The 17,235-nt window shown below is 38.8% G+C and overlaps 1 protein-coding gene across 4 annotated transcripts in view; it reads right to left on the bottom strand.

Annotated features, from left to right (window-relative positions):
* The window catches only part of Slc25a30 (solute carrier family 25 member 30), a 36,387-nt gene extending 19,880 nt beyond the window's left edge, over positions 1-16,507 (bottom strand). The window contains exons 1-10 of one of the 4 annotated variants that reach the window (XM_078015976.1): positions 16,341-16,507; positions 15,955-16,108; positions 10,930-11,037; positions 9,390-9,537; positions 8,592-8,686; positions 7,659-7,744; positions 4,535-4,630; positions 3,723-3,847; positions 1,817-1,955; positions 578-658 (exon numbers count right to left, since the gene is read on the bottom strand). In XM_078015976.1, the coding sequence (XP_077872102.1) occupies positions 578-658; positions 1,817-1,955; positions 3,723-3,847; positions 4,535-4,630; positions 7,659-7,744; positions 8,592-8,686; positions 9,390-9,537; positions 10,930-10,993 (834 nt within the window). In that variant the 5' untranslated portion in view covers positions 10,994-11,037; positions 15,955-16,108; positions 16,341-16,507. Of the gene's footprint in view, positions 1-577; positions 659-1,816; positions 1,956-3,722; positions 3,848-4,534; positions 4,631-7,658; positions 7,745-8,591; positions 8,687-9,389; positions 9,538-9,776; positions 9,806-10,929; positions 11,038-15,954; positions 16,109-16,340 lie in introns of those variants that run through there. The other 3 variants (XM_078015975.1, XM_078015977.1, XM_078015978.1) reach the window with 3 other exon arrangements.
* Positions 16,508-17,235: the final 728 nt, after the last annotated feature.

The following is a 17,235-nucleotide window of genomic DNA, read 5'->3' as shown; positions in this document are numbered from 1 at the left end:
CCATCCTGAGTTGCTTGACTCTGCCATGGACTTCTGCCTCCTCTTGTGCCCAGAGCGATGGAGTCAGCCATCTATGGACCAAAACCTCTAAAACTGTGAGCCCCAAATAAACTTTCTTTCCACTGTCAGGTCTTTTGGTCATAGTGATAAGAAAGTCAAATAAAACACACTCCTTTTCTGCCTCCTACTTTGGAAATTCCAGAGTTGATTTCTTGTTATCTCTAGGTAGCCTCAGCAATAAGCATTTTTAGACCCTGTTGCCAACCGTATCCTTCTCCAGAGCAGTTAGATATAAACTCAATCCTTGTCTCTCTCTGAAATCATAAAATCTGATGAGAAATTTCACTAATCTAATTACCTTTCAATAATACCATTATTAAACTAAGACCATAGTATCTAGCAGAGACTTGAGTAGAAACTAACTCTAAAAAAGAAACTGAGTAGTTATTTCTTAGAATGAGAGGAACTCAAAAAGGGTAAGAAACCACTTCCAAATTATAATTGATAATGACAGTTTACATAAGCAATATTCTTTGGCTCTATCTTTTTTCAGATCTATTACGAGATAAAAGGATACAATGATATTCCAAGGACCAAGTCTCAACCAATTTGGCCAAAACCCTTTATATAGAGCAAAAAAACCTTCATTCTTCCATGTCTGTTAAAAACAAAAGAAAAATGGAATTAACTTCCAACTTTCCAATTATGTCAAATGCATTAATAGTGTTTGCAGCCATCCAACACACACACACACACACACACACACACACACACACACACACACACACGATGTTGATGGACCTTTGTTTTATTCATTTATTTAAATGTCGTGCTGAGGATCTAACCCAGTGCCTCACACATGCTAGGCAAGTGCTCTACCATTGAGACACAACTCTAGCCCCCATCTAATTTTTTAAAAATTAAATCCTAGCGCTGAGAGTGTGGTTCAGGGTAAAGCACTTGCATAGCATGTGCGAGGTCCTGGGTTTGATCCCCAGCTCCACAAAAAATTAAATCCTATGTGGAAGGACTTTTATAATCTTTGCCTTATCCCTATAAAGGCTTTTGCCTAGGCCAAATGACCCCACACAAAGGGCTGAATAAACCCTACACAAAACAAATAGTAGAAAGATCATGCCAGAGAATAGGACCCACAAAAGTAGTTCTTAATCATTGGCTGCTGCCAAGTGAATGGAAAGACAGATGAAAACTTTCACGTACTCATAAACAGGAGGCCCAGTTATTTAAGCTGAGAATTATAGTAAGATTGATGTACTGTTTTGAGAGAGATGTCTGGACAAGGGATAGTCATTCCAGTTTGACTTCTATGTGTTAGACACATAAGAAAAAGGTTTTTTGTTTGTTTGTTTGTTTTCAGAGAGAGAGAATTTTTAACATTTATTTTCTAGTTTTCGGTGGACACAACATCTTTGTATGTGGTGCTGAGGATTGAACCTGGGCCGCACGCATCCCAGGCGAGCGCGCTACTGCTTGAGCCACATCCCCAGCCCTGAAGAATGTATATTTTGGAAGGAGATACAAAAATACCTTTTTATTACTCTTCATAGCAGAGTGGAGGCATATAGAAAATGAGCTTTTCATTTCAAATATCTGTTTAGATTTTATATTTATAATAGTTTACCCCTGTGTAGCAAAAGTGAAGTGCCATATGTATATCTAAGGCCTACAGAGTATCAACCATCTTAGTTTTAATAGCTGTCAAAATTTAGTTACTTCATATATATATTTGTGTGTGTGTGTGTGGCACACACACAAAAAAATTTTCAACCCTGCACAAACATTCATTCATTCTCACCTGTAACAAGCAATCCAGGGTACCCCTGTAGCCAGAGCATCCGCCATCTCTAATAACTCTCTGATTCATCATACGGGTTCTTACAACATCAACAGGGTTTGAGGCCAGGGCCCCCATCAGACCACAGGTGAAGCTTGAGCTATGAAGATTTAATTGGGAAAAAAAAGTCGCCAAAAGTTAGCCACCACTCAGCACACATCAATACCATCAAAGAAGGAAACAACCTCCTCCCAAAAGTGAAGTGACATGTAATGACATGAAATATATCAAATATAAGGTCCATATCTAGAAAGCTAGACAAACTTCCTTAAATACCAGCACTGATTTTATTGGCTTTTAAATTCCAGCCACAGCTAAGAGTAATCTGAGAACATACTCCAAGGATGAACTATTTCATCTATTTACCTGTAAGTGGCATCAGAGTATTCTAGCCATATTATATTCATATTATTCATGAAAATGAAAAAACAAGCTCTCCTTACTGGAATAACTATCAGGGGTCTTAGGTTCTGCTAGACTTCCACTCTCACAAGACTACCACAGACCACATTAGGTATTATTCGATTGAACTGTGTTTACCCTAAAGCTGCCTCTGTACATGACTAACTGAAACCTACCTGCAAACAAACGTGCAAACTAATGTGACAGTCTACTAGTAACAAGTAGCCAAGTCTCAGCCAAACATTCAGACAATCATAAGCTGAAAGCTGCCAAAACGTGTCCAAATAGGGTCAATGCAGAACTGCAGTCAATCAGGCTATTTCTATACAGGCGTTCATCAATTTATGATGGAATTGTGTTCCAATAAACCCATCATTAATTGGAAATATAAATTATAAGTGAAAAATGCATTTAATATACCTAACCTGCTGAACATCACAGCTTAGCCTAGCCTACTTTAAACATATTCAGAACACTTATATTAACCTGCACTTGGGAAAAACTGTCTAATTAAAAGCCTACTCTATAATAAAGGGTTGAATATCTCATATAATTTACTGAATTCTGTACTCAAAGTGAAAAACAGAATGGTTGTATGGGAACACTTTCTTCCTATTGTGAAGTTGAAAAAGACTAAATGAAACCATTTGTATGTATCCCATTTCCATTTCTCTGACTATAAATGTTGCCTGCACACGTTGTGAATCAGAGCTCTCTGAACCACTTTTGGTCATGAGTGTGATACCTGGTTCATGAATCTTTTTCCTGCTCAAGAACAATGTTAAAGGTTTACTTGTCCGAGGTGTTTCTTTCAAGAGAATCAATTACTCACAGAAGGTTTCTAAACCTCAGCACTAATCACACTTTGGATGAGTTCATTCTTTGTTATGGAGGCTCTTATCCACCAGAGGTCAGCAGTGCTCTCCCTAGTGGTCACAGATCCGTCTCCATGCTTTGCCAAAAGTCCCTGTCAGGGCAGTCACCCCTGCTACTGAAGTATTAAATAATCTATAATATGTTTATGTAACATGATATTCTGAAGCTATTAAAAATAAATTAAGTCTGAAAGAACTGACATGGAAAGACGTGTGCAACTTATTGTTAAGTTTTAAAAAGCATATACAAATAGCTGGAGGTAAAGCTCAGCGGTAGAGCACTTGCCTGGCACACTCAAGGCCCTGGGTTTGATCCCAGTAATGAAGTACATGTAACATACTTTTATAGACATTTATATGCACATTTATACACACACAGGTACATATGAAACTGTTAACAATAGCTGCCTATGTATAGGGATAAGAACTTATACTCTGTCCTGTTTGACTTCTGTGCTACATATTTTCAAATGTGAAAATATAATACTTTTATAATAAACTTTCTCTAAAGTGTCTATAAATTTATATTAAATTGTCACCCTAAATTGCATACCTAAAATATTAATTTTTAAAAAACCCCATAAACATACAGGAAGTGGGTATACACAGTGTCTCCCATCAGGCCTGAGAGAATCAGATGCTTCTTGGTGATATCATAGACTGGCAGCTCCACACCAACAACAATAGCAGCCCTTTGAGCCGTAAGGGATACACCCTGTATAAAAATAATAATAAGATGATTTGGATAGCCCTCCATAGAATGCAAACGTGCAAAGTTCTATTCCACACACTATAACCACTTTTCATGTGTTCCTCCTGTGGACTGACAGACTAAAAAGGCCACAGAGAAAGCACTCCAAAGCTCTAAGGTCTAATTCTGACTCTGGCACCTTCTGTACGATCTTGGGCCAGACGTTGGCCAGGACAAGTCACCTCTCAGAGCCTAAAGTCTCCTTGTCATACTGAGAGATCATACTACGTGATATTTAGGGTCTCTTCTATGAACAGACAAGTCATTAGAATTCTAGCACTCCACACCAGCACTTGCCTAATACCCAGACTTCACTTCAGGGCCTTGAAACTATGTTGCGCCAGTAGAACTCAAACCAAGATACATTCTCTATAAGGATTTAAACAACAAAAAGAAAACACATGCTCAACTTTCACAAAACTTCTTACATATGAATTATTCAAAAGGCATTTTAAAATCATGATATATTCTTTACATTTCCATTTTACAGATAAGGAAATAAGGAAGATCATATCTTTGAGGGCAGAAGACACCACTCTTTCGTTATTCCTTTATGCCACTTGGGTTAAAATAAAATGATGGAAATAGGACAAATTTTAAAAAGGAAAAATGGTAAGAACTAAGTCAGCTGGATCTGTTCTTTAAGCTTACCTTCCACAGTCCTCTCGTCCCTTCCTGCTGGTAAATGTTAATGAAGTTGCCTATCATTCCACCTTGAATATTACTGTTTTGTGCTTGCATTCGTATCTAGAGATGATTTTAAAGACCAATAAGTGAAGGAAAATTGCACATTCTCCCCACCACCACCCTTGTATGCCTCTGAAAATCATTCAATTTCATGCTTGATAACCTTAGAAAAAACTGTAATATAAATTATTATTGTAATGCTGCTTAAAGGTTCTCAGTAGACTAAAAACATACAATGATTGGTTCTTGGGAACTCTGGAATCTCCAAAAGGCACCAAGGAGAGTCCAGGAGGTCCTACATACAGCACTTCATTAAGTCTCAATAAATTAAATTTTTAAAAGTCTTTGGGAAGGACAGAAAATAACATATTTCCCTGTAGGTGACTAAGCAGGAAAGAAAGTGATGGCAATTCTAATATAATTAATAAGAGTTATCCAGTACACTTCGCTGCATGAAGCACAGGCAAGCATGGGTCTTAAAATGCTCCAAGTCACTACTATTTCCAGCCCGCTGAACGAAAAGGTATGCAGGCAAGCTGGCCACATGACGACCACATGATACTGTTAGACTCTGTTACACTTGAACTTACTAGTGAACTTCAAAAGGCCATGTGATCCACATGACCAAGATTCCACCAAAATATCATGTTTGATGTAGCTCCTTGCCTTCTTTAAAATGAAAAAGATTTCAACTAAAAAAGTGGTTACTCATATTTGTTTAGGGAGCAAACACATTACCACCAGCTTCTAAAAGAAATGGTTAACTGCCACACTAACATGGCAAAATAAACCAAAATACAGGAACTGCCTTTCTCCTAAGCCCGGGGGTATGTTTAAAAAATAAAGATATCCTGCTCTAGCTCTCTTACCTCAAACAGAAGGTAAAAGAGCCTTGTATTTTTTCTTCACACATGCTGTACCTTCACTATAGCACATGTACCTAACATGTGGTATGCTCAACAAGCTGCATATAGCTTTGATGCTTCTTAGAATCTTAGACCGAAGTCTCTGAGAGCAGGAACCTTTTCTTAGTCATTTGAGATGCTAAGCATGTAGTTTTTGTTAAATAGAATACTTAATTAAATGTGGGGATAGGAGAAAGAATAACTCAAGGGGGTTCAGAAAATAATGCATGCCTGTTATTTTTTAATTTTTTTAATATTGATTTTTTTTAGTTATAGGTGGACACAATATCTTTATTTTATGTGGTGCTGAAGATCAAACCCAGTGCCACACGCATGCTAGGCGAACGCTCTACCTCTGAGCCACAACCCCAGTCCCCCTTTTTAAAAATATTTTTTAGTTGTAGATGGACACAATATCTTTATTTATTTATTTTTATGTGGTGCTGAGGATCGAACCCAGTGCCTCACACATGCGAGGTAAGCGCTCTATCACTGAGTTTTTATTTAATTACTTATGCCCTTGCTTATTCCAAAAAGGATTTAAGAGTGCTTGTGGGAGACCAACCTAGCAAGTGACTGAGTTAACTCCCCTGCTGGGGATAAGGCATCAGGCACCCATGCTGCTAAACTGCCCTGCTCTTCTAGGGTTCTAGTGACTGTGTCTTCTTATAGCCTCAGGGGTGGAGCCATGCTCACTTGTTCCTTTGTAATATAACTCCTCCCCTGTTTAGGTTAGAATGTTCCTTGGAAGTGCCTTGTGTGTGTCTCCTTCTCTTACTGTGCCCTTGGGTGTGGCCTAACCAGATGTCAGTCAACCTGCTGACAGTGGACATCATGAAGATAGACTCAGCCCCCTGAAACCTGACCCCTTGCCTCATTTGAATAGCTTCTCCTCAATAAAAGCTGTGTGTGTGTGTGTGTTTTCTCTCTCTCTCTCTTCCTGCAGACCCTTAAGGTCAGAGGAGCCGTCACAGCCCCCAAAGAAAAAGGTATTTGTGTCTCTTGTGTGGTTATTTTGCGCATCCCAGTTAGCCCAGTTCAACTGGAGTGACCCCTGAGACTTTTAGTCACGAGAACAGAAACCCGGCAGGTGCTGTGTCCCTAGTTGTTATGGTTTAGATATGAGGTGTTCCCCAAAAGTTCATGTGTGAGACAATGAAAGAAAGTTCATAGGTAAAATAACTGGGTTATGAAAGTCTTGGCCTAATCAGTGCATTAATCCAAGTGATGGTAACTGTAGATAGGAAAAGTGTGGCTAGAAGAGGAGGGACACTGGGGGGGAGGGGGAGCTAATGCCTTTGAGGCTTATATTTTGTTCCCGATATGCTTTTTCTGCTTCCTGTTGCCATGTCCTGAACTGCTTTCTTCTGTCATACTCTTCTGCTATGATTTTCTGCCTCAGTTTGAGCCCAGAGCTACAGAGTCAGCTGTCTACTGATTGAGACCTCTGAAACTGTGAACCCCAAATTAACTTTCTGTGTTGTTCTTGTCAGGTATTTGGGTCACATTCACAAAAAAACCTGCCTAAAATACTAGTATTCTCACTAAGGTCATCTTAATATGTTACATCTAATTACAATAAGTAAATATCTTTGTATTTCTTAAAACAAATTAAAAGGTAAGAAAATGCATTTAGAAATAGTTATTAATGAGCAGCTTGTATTTGTAACCCATTTTTTTTTTTTTTGTACTGGGGATTGAACCCAGGGATGCTCTACCACTGAGCTAAGTCCCAAGCCTTTTTATTTTTTTATTTTGAGATAGGGTCTCATTTAGTTGCTGAGGCTGGCCTGGAACTTGTGATCCTCCTGTCTCACTCTCCCCAGTCGGTGGGATTACAGGCCTGCGCCACCACACCAGGTTAGCCTATCTATTGTTAATAAATCAATAAGACAAGGAAGATTTTTCTATGAAAAAAGAAATCAAATGCATCTATTCAAGCTTAAATTTTTTTTCTTGCTCAGTCACCAAGATCCTTGTTTCCAAAATGAGCTCTATTTTTGAGCACATCTCTATCAGTGGAAAATGCACTTAGTGGATATTTAGTCTTTATAACCTTTACAGTATAAATGGATTTGCACATACACAGAATTTTATATTGACAGATTTTCATTATCTAAAATCTGTTGTTCTCAGTAAGAAAATATAGAATGTTCCTCTCAGATGTAACTAGCACTGCTTACTTTCAAAACATCCGTTGGATTAGCAATGGCTGAGGATATGACACCAGAGAGAATTCCACATATGACATTGATCAGTAGGGTTTCATCTGTAAACAAAGGCATAGTATTTGACTTTCCATATATACAGAATTCTTCCTGTCCATAACCCAAATAAGTGACTTATTCACTTTAAGATAAATTTATCCTTTATGAATCAACTCATTTTCAAAGGAATTCTGCTAGCTAACTCTTAGTATCTGAAAAATAATGATCATGCAAAGTGAGTTACCATCTACAAATTCAATTTTGTGTGTAAAGTCAGACCATCATAATTAAGATGAGCTATATCTGTTAGAAGAACAAAAAAAAGACACATTGCTATGAGGTAACATGGAGATTTGTTTGGCACAGTTTTAAAAGCACATCATGTGTATTTAGTTTGAAATATGCCAAAGCATTTCCAAAGCGTTTCACCACTCTCATATAAGTGACTGGTACTCATCCCACTGGGGAGAAAAAGAGAGAGAAAAGAGAATTCTGTGGATTAAAACAAAGTCATGGAACCAATTAGACATGGAGGATTAGAACTCAAGAGCTCTTAATGCTAAGAACTGTATTCAATGGTGTCCTGAAAAGTGGGTGATAATAATATGATTTTTAAAAATTTTAAACCAGATTAAATGGTAACAACAATGGTAGTCTAGGCATTTTGGAAATGAGGACAACTAATTAAACCATCTCGTTTATAGAGATGGTTCCTTTTAAGTATTGCTCCTCTCAATTCAGCTGGTGCCTGACTTGACATAGCACAATTCTTTTAGACTTTACACTCAGACTTCTCTTTAGTCATAGTAAAGTCAAAAAGAAAAATTCTTTCCAAAACCACGTGAATAAAAAGATCAAAAACCCTCATCTGCTGGAGGACCCCAGGTGAAAAATAGATTCCCCACTCACCTTCTGGGCGTTCAACAAACAATCTCTTCAAGCTCTGGTAAGTGCCTATCTTGATGGTGCCATAGGAAGCCTGGCGTAGCATGGCGGGGGCAATCCTGCCAAACCAACAGGCAAGGGGTCACTTGATATCCTCTGGGAGAACCATGCAGAGACACACTCAAACTACACCAAAATGGATTTCTTAAAAGTCAAGATCCAACAAAAATACAAGTCGGTTCAGTAAAATTTGTGCCAATTACCAGTAAGTTCATCAAGTGGAAGCTTGGCCCCTCATATTTAACCTCAATGAAAATGTAAGTGGAGATCATTTGCCCATTTGTATGAAAATGCAAGGGCTTTCCTTTTTCTTCATTTAAACTATCCAAGTAAATTCTGTTTCATGCAAGAACTGACTGAGTAGGACCTTGGCTCATTCACCCTCTCACCCAGCACCTACAGAACACTATTCATTAAATACTGAACAGTGTTTAAATAGTGAAAATTAGTTCAATGCAACTCAGCCATACTATATCATTTTCATGATGGCAAAAAAACCTAGATAATTCAGAGAGCTAAGGAAAAGGACTGTTCTTTCAAAGTGTGAAAAAGAATACCAAGAGGCTATTGAATACAGGAAAAACACAATTTCACCAAAACATACACTACATAATATATTTAGAAAACAACATTGAAATTAAAACTGAAAAGTCTACCATGCTAATTGATCTTCAAATATACCTTGAATCTTTACTTTTTCTTGATGAACGCTTAGTCTTAGGTCTATCTGTTTGAAAAATAAACACACAAAAATTCACTCACCCTGAATACAGAGCCTTCAGCCCTTCTTCTCTGCCTATTCTCACCAAAGCATGCAACATTCCTCGATACCTAATTTCTTTAAAGTTGGCATCATTTGTCTGGCCTTGAATCTGAAGCCGTGTCTTGGTTAAATCAATGGGGAATGTGCCTTGAAATGTTAAAGAAAGAAATAGTTCACTTAATAAAAAGAAATTCCACTAAATAAAGTATCCATGGTGATATATTACTAAGGAAGCATTCAGACTATAATATGAGGTCAGAAACATTAAGAAATGGGAGATATTGTGTAATCTTCTACTTAAAAAAAAAATAAGAAACCAAAAGATTAGCATAACTTAAAAATACACAAATGGGGCTGGGGTTGTGGCTCAGTGGCAGAGCACTTGCCTTGCACGTATGAGGCTCTGGGTTCAATCCTCAGCACCACATAAAAAAAATAAACAAATAAATAAAATAAAGTTATTGTGTCCATTTACAACTAAAAAAGAAAACAATTACACAAAAAATACATTTTTCTTTCTTTACATTTTTACTCACACCTCATCTTACTCTACAAAGGGTCTGAGGAGATTGCACTGCTATAGAAAGTAAATAGAATTACTATTACAAACAAGAAATGCACTTAAAAAATCAAAGTGACTATTCTGAATGTATGTAAAAAAACTAAAATTGGGTACAATGTGACTGCAAAGAGGTTCAAAAAAAGTTCATTTTCTAAAAGAATCTTTACTTAGGAAGCAGTGTTTTATAGTCTAAAATTAAATCTCATAACACAGGAAAAGATGTTTCACATAGTATCTAACAGCTAATCCAAACATATAAAACCCATTCTTCAAACAGTAACTTTGATTCACTGAATCAAGATTAATTAATTCAGTATAATGAAACATTCACTGAAATTCATCAATTAATTCATTGAAAGCCCCCCAGCAAAGAGACCCAGGAAACTGGGTTGGGGGTTAACATGTCTTCTATGGCAACTGAGTAAATGAAGCATCCAGCCCAGCACTAGTCACAAAAAAGGCCTCAATCCATGTGCTGAATGACTGATTCCAAAGAAAAAAACCAACAGAATCAGATGTGGAACCCAAATGATGAAGTCATTGATTGATAGGATACAGACAATACACAACTAGGAAGTGACTGAATGAAGTCGATCTAATAAATCAATCTCCTCAGGATCAGGGAAGACCCTTGAACTTCCCTCTTTACTGCCAAATGGGTTATCTGTGAAAAAGTAGGGGAAAGGGCGAGGAAAACAGAAACAAACGCAATCCAAACAGGATTCGTAAAACTTCTGTCTGGCTGGCAGGCTCAACTTTGTCCCCACTGAACTCTGAACCCTAAACTGCTAATAAGTAGCCAAAATGACTTATCTGTCTTTAAAATTAATTAAAAAGAGGTGTTTTTAAATTCTGGGATTAATGTTTCCTAAATTCACGTTCTGCCCTTGAGCAACATTCACATCAAACAACAAATGGCAATTAAAACTCCATCCCAACGAAGTAGGCAAGGTGACTTGGGGACCTGCGCTCCTTACCACATTCAGCTGTGATGGAGGCTAGACCTCCATAGACAAATGGCTTCCAGTTAAGGGCTGACATTCTCGCTGTCCCTTCTCCTTTGACTTACACAAACTGGGTTTTTCCTGGGCACAAAAGAAAGAGGATGCAATGTTGTAACTTTTCACACAGACAACTTCTTTTCTTTCCTGGGTTTTATTTGGAACTATGAGGGCTATTACCCCCCGCCCCCAACAATCCCAGGGCGAGCCTCACCTTAATAAAGCAAAGCACCCCTGTGCCCTAAGCCCCAAATCAGCAATTTCTAATCTCATTTCATCAGTGGTCTTAATTTTTTTTTTTTTTGGTGGGGGGGATCAAACCCAGGGGTTACCAACTTAGCTATATGCCCAGCCCAAGTGGCCTTAATTTTTACTCCAGCTTCAAGAAGTCATCTGCCAGGCTAATATCTCAATGTGTGCTTATGAATCCAGTGCAGGGCAGGGGAGGCTGTTTTCTGAGTAGTCTATTTTATCTTCATGCAATAAATATTTGCTATTCACCTGCCACTATCTTAGCCCGTCCCTAAAGGGAGGCATCATATTCCTCAGGTGCCCTGGAGCAGAAAAGTGTCCCAAACCTGTGTCATATGGTAAAATGATAATTACTTAAAAGTCACCACTATCTATTTCTTTTAAAAGAAAATTATATATATATATATTTTGTTTTTGGTTGATGATGGACATTTATTTTATTCATTTATTTGTGTGTGGTGCTGAGAATTGAACCCAATGCCTTTTACATGCTAGGCAAGTGCTCTACCATTGAGCCACAACCCCAGCCCACCACCACCTACTTCAAATGTACACTCAGTAAATGCCAACTCAGTTCTCTTGGCCACATGATGTTACTAGCTGGGAGGCAGCTTGGCATGAAGGAAAGAGGCAGACCTGGGTCAGGGCCACATTCCTATTTGTAGGGAAGTTCCTGTTAACCTCTCAGTCTAGGTTTTTTCTTTAGCAACCACCACCATCACAATAGCCAAAACAACAATTAAGAGTAGAGCATATACATTTATTCACCAAGATGAATCATATGCCAGCTATAGGCCAACTGATGGGATTAAATATTATATATATATGTGAAAGACACTCAATAACTTTCTTCCCTTTATATGTCTCCACTCAATGTGGAATACACTCACATGCCACAGCCCAGCTCCTGCACATCTGTGGTATGTACAACAGTTGTTGTGTGATCTGAGTTGGAAACAAAGGCCTTGTGCCCATTAACAGGAAACACAAGTTAATACATAGGAGTGTATATACTATCAACTATAACTTTTATCAGTTTAAAGTAAAATTTCTAATTTATTACAGTCATTACTGGTGGTAATATGTCCAAAGTTTTTATTTTGCATGTGTTTAGGAATTTCCCAAGTCCACATGTCCCAGAAGCCTACCCCAATCACTACAATCTAGAATGTCAGTTCTTAGCAGAGCCATGATCAGGGTCACACACCTGATTTACAAAGAGGACCCTATGTAAATCTAATAATAGTAATTCCTCATTTAAGAATATTAAAAAAATCATAGTTACAAATGAGTAAGGTAGAAGGCTCCTAAGCATAGAACCTGAAGGTCATCATGCTTTTATGTATTTTCATGTTAAAGAGCGAGCTCTGCCCCACCAAATTCCTCTAATCTCCCTATTATCCTTGAAAACACTTAATAACTGCACTTAACTAATTCTTAGCTTCACTAATATAATAATTAACATTATAAATTATAACTATAATAATATGATTATTAACATAACTAATATAATGATTAACATTAGAAGTTATATACTCTAAGAACACATTAATAATAAATCTAATGATTCATTTTTTATCTTCAACTCATTTTTGGGTTTTGCTAATTGCCAAGTTAAAAAGCAAAACATGGATTACATAACACTGGCATATGAAATACCATAACTAACAAAATGTCTTATGTAAATGATTTCAGTGAATCACCCCAAAGAGCTTGGGGTAGGAAAACAAATATATCATTCTCACACACAGGTTATAAAACCCAGTTGGACCAAGTTGCTCTCAGGCTAATCCACACAGCAGGTGGGGGTGGAACTGGCCTGACAACCCAGTGTCCAGACCCAGATGCAGCATTCTTTCGGCTACAGCCTGAGGCTCTACAGTCACAAAGGAGTGAGAACATTAAAAATAAAGAACCCATAAGAAGGTTGTGATGGGTAAAGATATTCTCTTAATTTTAATGAGGGCAGAAATATCTGCTAAGCAGAATACATCGTATAAACAGGATATATCTTATAAACAATAAAATGTGCTTCATTTCAGAGAAAAAAAATCAAAATACTCAGAAGATAATCATTCTAAAAATAAATAATTTATTTTTTTTCAACAAACAGTATACGAAGATGGTATTCATGTATTCATTTTTTCAGCAAGTTTTTTACTGAGATGAAAGTCATACAACATGAACAAACCTCTTTGAGGTGAACTCACACTGTGTGGCACTTCAGGATTGTGCAACTACTACTCTATCTAGTCCCAAAATGTTTTCATCATCTCACCAGGAAACCATTAAGCAGTTGCTCCCCTTCCCCTCTACTCCTACCCTCCTAAATGATTTGAATTTCAGGGGATGAGACACCATATACACATTAAGCACCTCTGTGGAACCTGGGATTCCTTGGTAGTTCTGAACCTGCCTGCAGAGTTTCTTAATAGGACAGCCACCTAGGCCTCACCTACTGAACCAGGATCACAGGAACACAGCCCAAGGATCTGTATTGCTACTGAAAAATCAGCAAACTAAATAAATGGTGGCCAATTATACCATGGGACATGGCGATCATTTAAATTCCTGTTTTAAGGAATTAATTTTTCAATGAAGACATTATAGCTGATTGTCATTTTCACTCACCTTGTTTACAAATGAGTTTTTTTCCACATGAATACACACACACACACACACACACACACACACACACACACACACACACTACAGCCTCCAAAAATTTATGGGAAGTGAGATTATAACTGATCTTTAACTTTAGCTTATTGTTACAGTTGTTTTACTTTCTTTTTTTCTGTCAGTTTATTTTTATTTTTTTATTTTTAGTTGGACACAATACCTTTATTTATTTATATATGGTGCTGAGGATCGAACCCAGTGCTTCATTCGTGCTAGGCAAGCGCTCTACCACTGAGCTATAGCCCCAGCACCTCCTCTGTCAGTTTTGATATTAAGTTTTCAGTTAGATTATAATCCAAAGGGTCTGGGTTAATACTAATGCAAATACTCAACTAAAGTCATTGTGCAACTGCCTCCATGCCATTTTGAATCACTAGGGATGGATCACATCTCATTAGTTTTCAGAAGTACTGCCAAAATAAAACATCTTCCAAAATGGGTGTACACTCCTGTGTCAGCATCCCTGGTTAAATTATAAGAAAGTTCTTTCTATTCAATTACATTGTGTTTCAAAGCTATCTAGTAAGAGGTTAAAAACAACTTTGTGGGTCTTTTTTTTTTTCCTAAGGAAAAGAAAATTAAATCCTTAAGATTAAATCACTAAGCAGTTAAGACCATTGGGACGTCCCAAGTTAATGTTTGTTGAAAAGAAAAAATAATTTGGCTTAAGAACCAGAAAGCCTCAGGAGGTCGACAAACATCCAAACAAAATAGGTCCCCATTAAGGTTAGAATTAGTCACTTGTGTCTGATAACCTGTACTGGCCATAGCAGTTATCTTGAGCTGGATCTCTGTTCAGTAAACTAACTCATTTCTTTGTTTATGAGCACTCTTTGGAGATGCTTAACTTTCCAATAAGTTTGAAAAAAATTCCAATGTCAGGCATTGCTACACATTGTTCACACAAAGGATTTAACTGAATCCTCACAACCCCAAGAAACAGGTATCATTATCCACATTTCACAACTGAAGCAACTCAATCTCTGAAAAGTAACTTTCCTCACTCAGGAATACAGGGTATTCAAACCATATGTGCCTCTGAAGATAGTGTGATCTTTCTGCCATGTACTACTTTGCAGCAAAACACTAACTTCCAAAGGCTGTTTTAAAATACTGGGGTCTGAGGGTATGGCTAAGCCGTAAAACACTTGCCTAATATGTACAAAACCCAGGATCCAATCCACAGCACTTCCCAACACACACACACAGTGTGTGTGTGTGTGTGTGTGTGTGTGTGTGTGTGTGTTATGTGTTTATATACATCTTGGTGGGAGGGGAGGGAATTCTAACATTCAGAATAAATGCAGGATTTTTCTGCACGGAAGATAGAAAACCTCTGATTTTTAAAAAAGTGTTTGCTGAATGGAAATGGCCATACAAATTTAAAAATTCCAAAGATTCTTCCTACACTTAAGATACATGCTAAGTTATCCATCCTCTCTGATGATATTTTCTCTTACATGACTACTTAATATTTATTTTCCCCTGACCTTATTTGTATAGGTGTAAGGAGTGGTAATTAAATATAGCTGTACTTCTGAAATGCTTTTCAAGTTTCTCTAATTCTTGATAAATCCTTTCAATTTCACTTGTGTTTCCTTTTCCATCTGTAGTTTTAAGCTGTAATCAGTTTCTAAACTTTTGGGCTCTCAAAGTTCTTTGTTCCCTGCTGGACTGCCTTTTCATGAACTTTTCCCTTTTCCTATTCTTTTTAAAAGTGCAAAACGAAAAATAAGCTCAATACAGTTTACCAAACGTGGAGTTAAAAGGAATCTTGGAAATTCCATCTCATTTCCCATGAATTAACTAAGCCCAAGGTCACAAAGATTGGCAGTAGCAAAGTCAGGGCTAAAATTCATGCCTGTCAACTTTCTTACTGCACAAATAGAGACGAATGTAGAATCCAAGAACAGTTTCAACACTGTTTTGCTCTTCTTGGACAGAACAATACTACTGATCATTGCGATTGCTTTATATAAAATTACACCTGGAAAGACTTTAAAACCCAGAGCTACCTGAACTTTCTGATCAAATTCATTTGACCGGTTTTTGCAAGTATGAACCAACCTGGCTGATTCCACCAGCAAGTCAAAGAGTAGAGTGTTCTTTCTCAGCCCACGAAGCCGGCCGGCAGGGCTGGGGCTCTACAGTCTGAAGGAGCCCACGAGGGGAAGAGACGCACAGGCAGGAGGAGCTAACTGCTCCACCAATGGCGCAAACGCTGAAATGCCAGAATTGGTTTCACGCTTGCATCCCAATGACTGGAGAACAGGAATCACTCCACACCAACAACACAACCCTCCCGATCCACGGCAGCAGTAGCCGGGCAGCGGATCCTGCCCCCGAAACCTCGCGCACCACGGAGCCCAATCCTGCCTGCGAAGCCTAGAACACCCGCAGACCCGAGCACGCCCAGCTGCGTCAGCTCTCAGGAGATCAGGGCCCCAGGATACCTCCAGTCCTCGGGTCCTGGGCACCACGCTGTAAAGAGGACGTGAGCGAAGAGAAGCGGCCCAAGAACTTAACCAGAGCACCAGGGCCTCCCACCACCTCCAACGCAGGCTCGCACGCGGCCTGATAGGGCGGTGCCGCAGAAGGTGGAAAGCGGAGCGCTGGGGCTGGTCTAGGAGCCAGCGCAAACCCCGCCCCGGCCCCGCCCCTGCCTCTGGCTCCCATTGGTCGCTGCCGGCACCAGCCCCGCCCAGGACGCAGGCTGCCCGCGAGCCGAGTGTGGAGGGGCGGGGCCGGGGCCGGGGCCCGACTTGCACCTAGATCTCCCCCTCCGGGCTCCGCGGCAAGCTGCCCCCAAAGCGAGGACAGCTCACGTTCACCCTCACATCTCGATTTCGCAGGGAAAGAGAAACCGGGAAGCCGCTAGATCCGCGGAAAGGAAGCCTTCTCAGGGGTAGTTTCCGGTCTGCGGGAACCTCCACTGTTGGAAGGAAGTAAATTTGCATTTATTTTTATACCCCAGCTTTTTAGTTTAAAAATCTACGAACCGACCGAAAAATGGAAAGAACCGTACTGTGAAAAGAATGCTCTTTACCCAGAGTCATCAGAATGCTAACATTTTTCAACGTTTGCGTTCTCACTATATATTTTCCCACTGAACCAGTGGAAAGTTGACATCATGTAACAAGACATTAAATATATTTTCAATCATATCAAATGTACCATTCATGTTTAAATTTCCTCTCCTGTCCCAAAATTTCTCTCTCTCTCTCTCTCTCTCTCTCTCTCTCTCTCTCTCTCACACACACACACACACACACACACAGAGTTCAGGATCTACGGAGAATTAGCTTGATGCAGTTGATTTCACATCCCTAAACTCAGTCTGGAACAATA

The sequence above is a fragment of the Ictidomys tridecemlineatus genome, chromosome 6 (genome assembly GCF_052094955.1).
Source record: "Ictidomys tridecemlineatus isolate mIctTri1 chromosome 6, mIctTri1.hap1, whole genome shotgun sequence".
Lineage (NCBI taxonomy): Eukaryota > Metazoa > Chordata > Mammalia > Rodentia > Sciuridae > Ictidomys > Ictidomys tridecemlineatus.
This window is presented reverse-complemented; position numbering and strand designations above follow the sequence as displayed.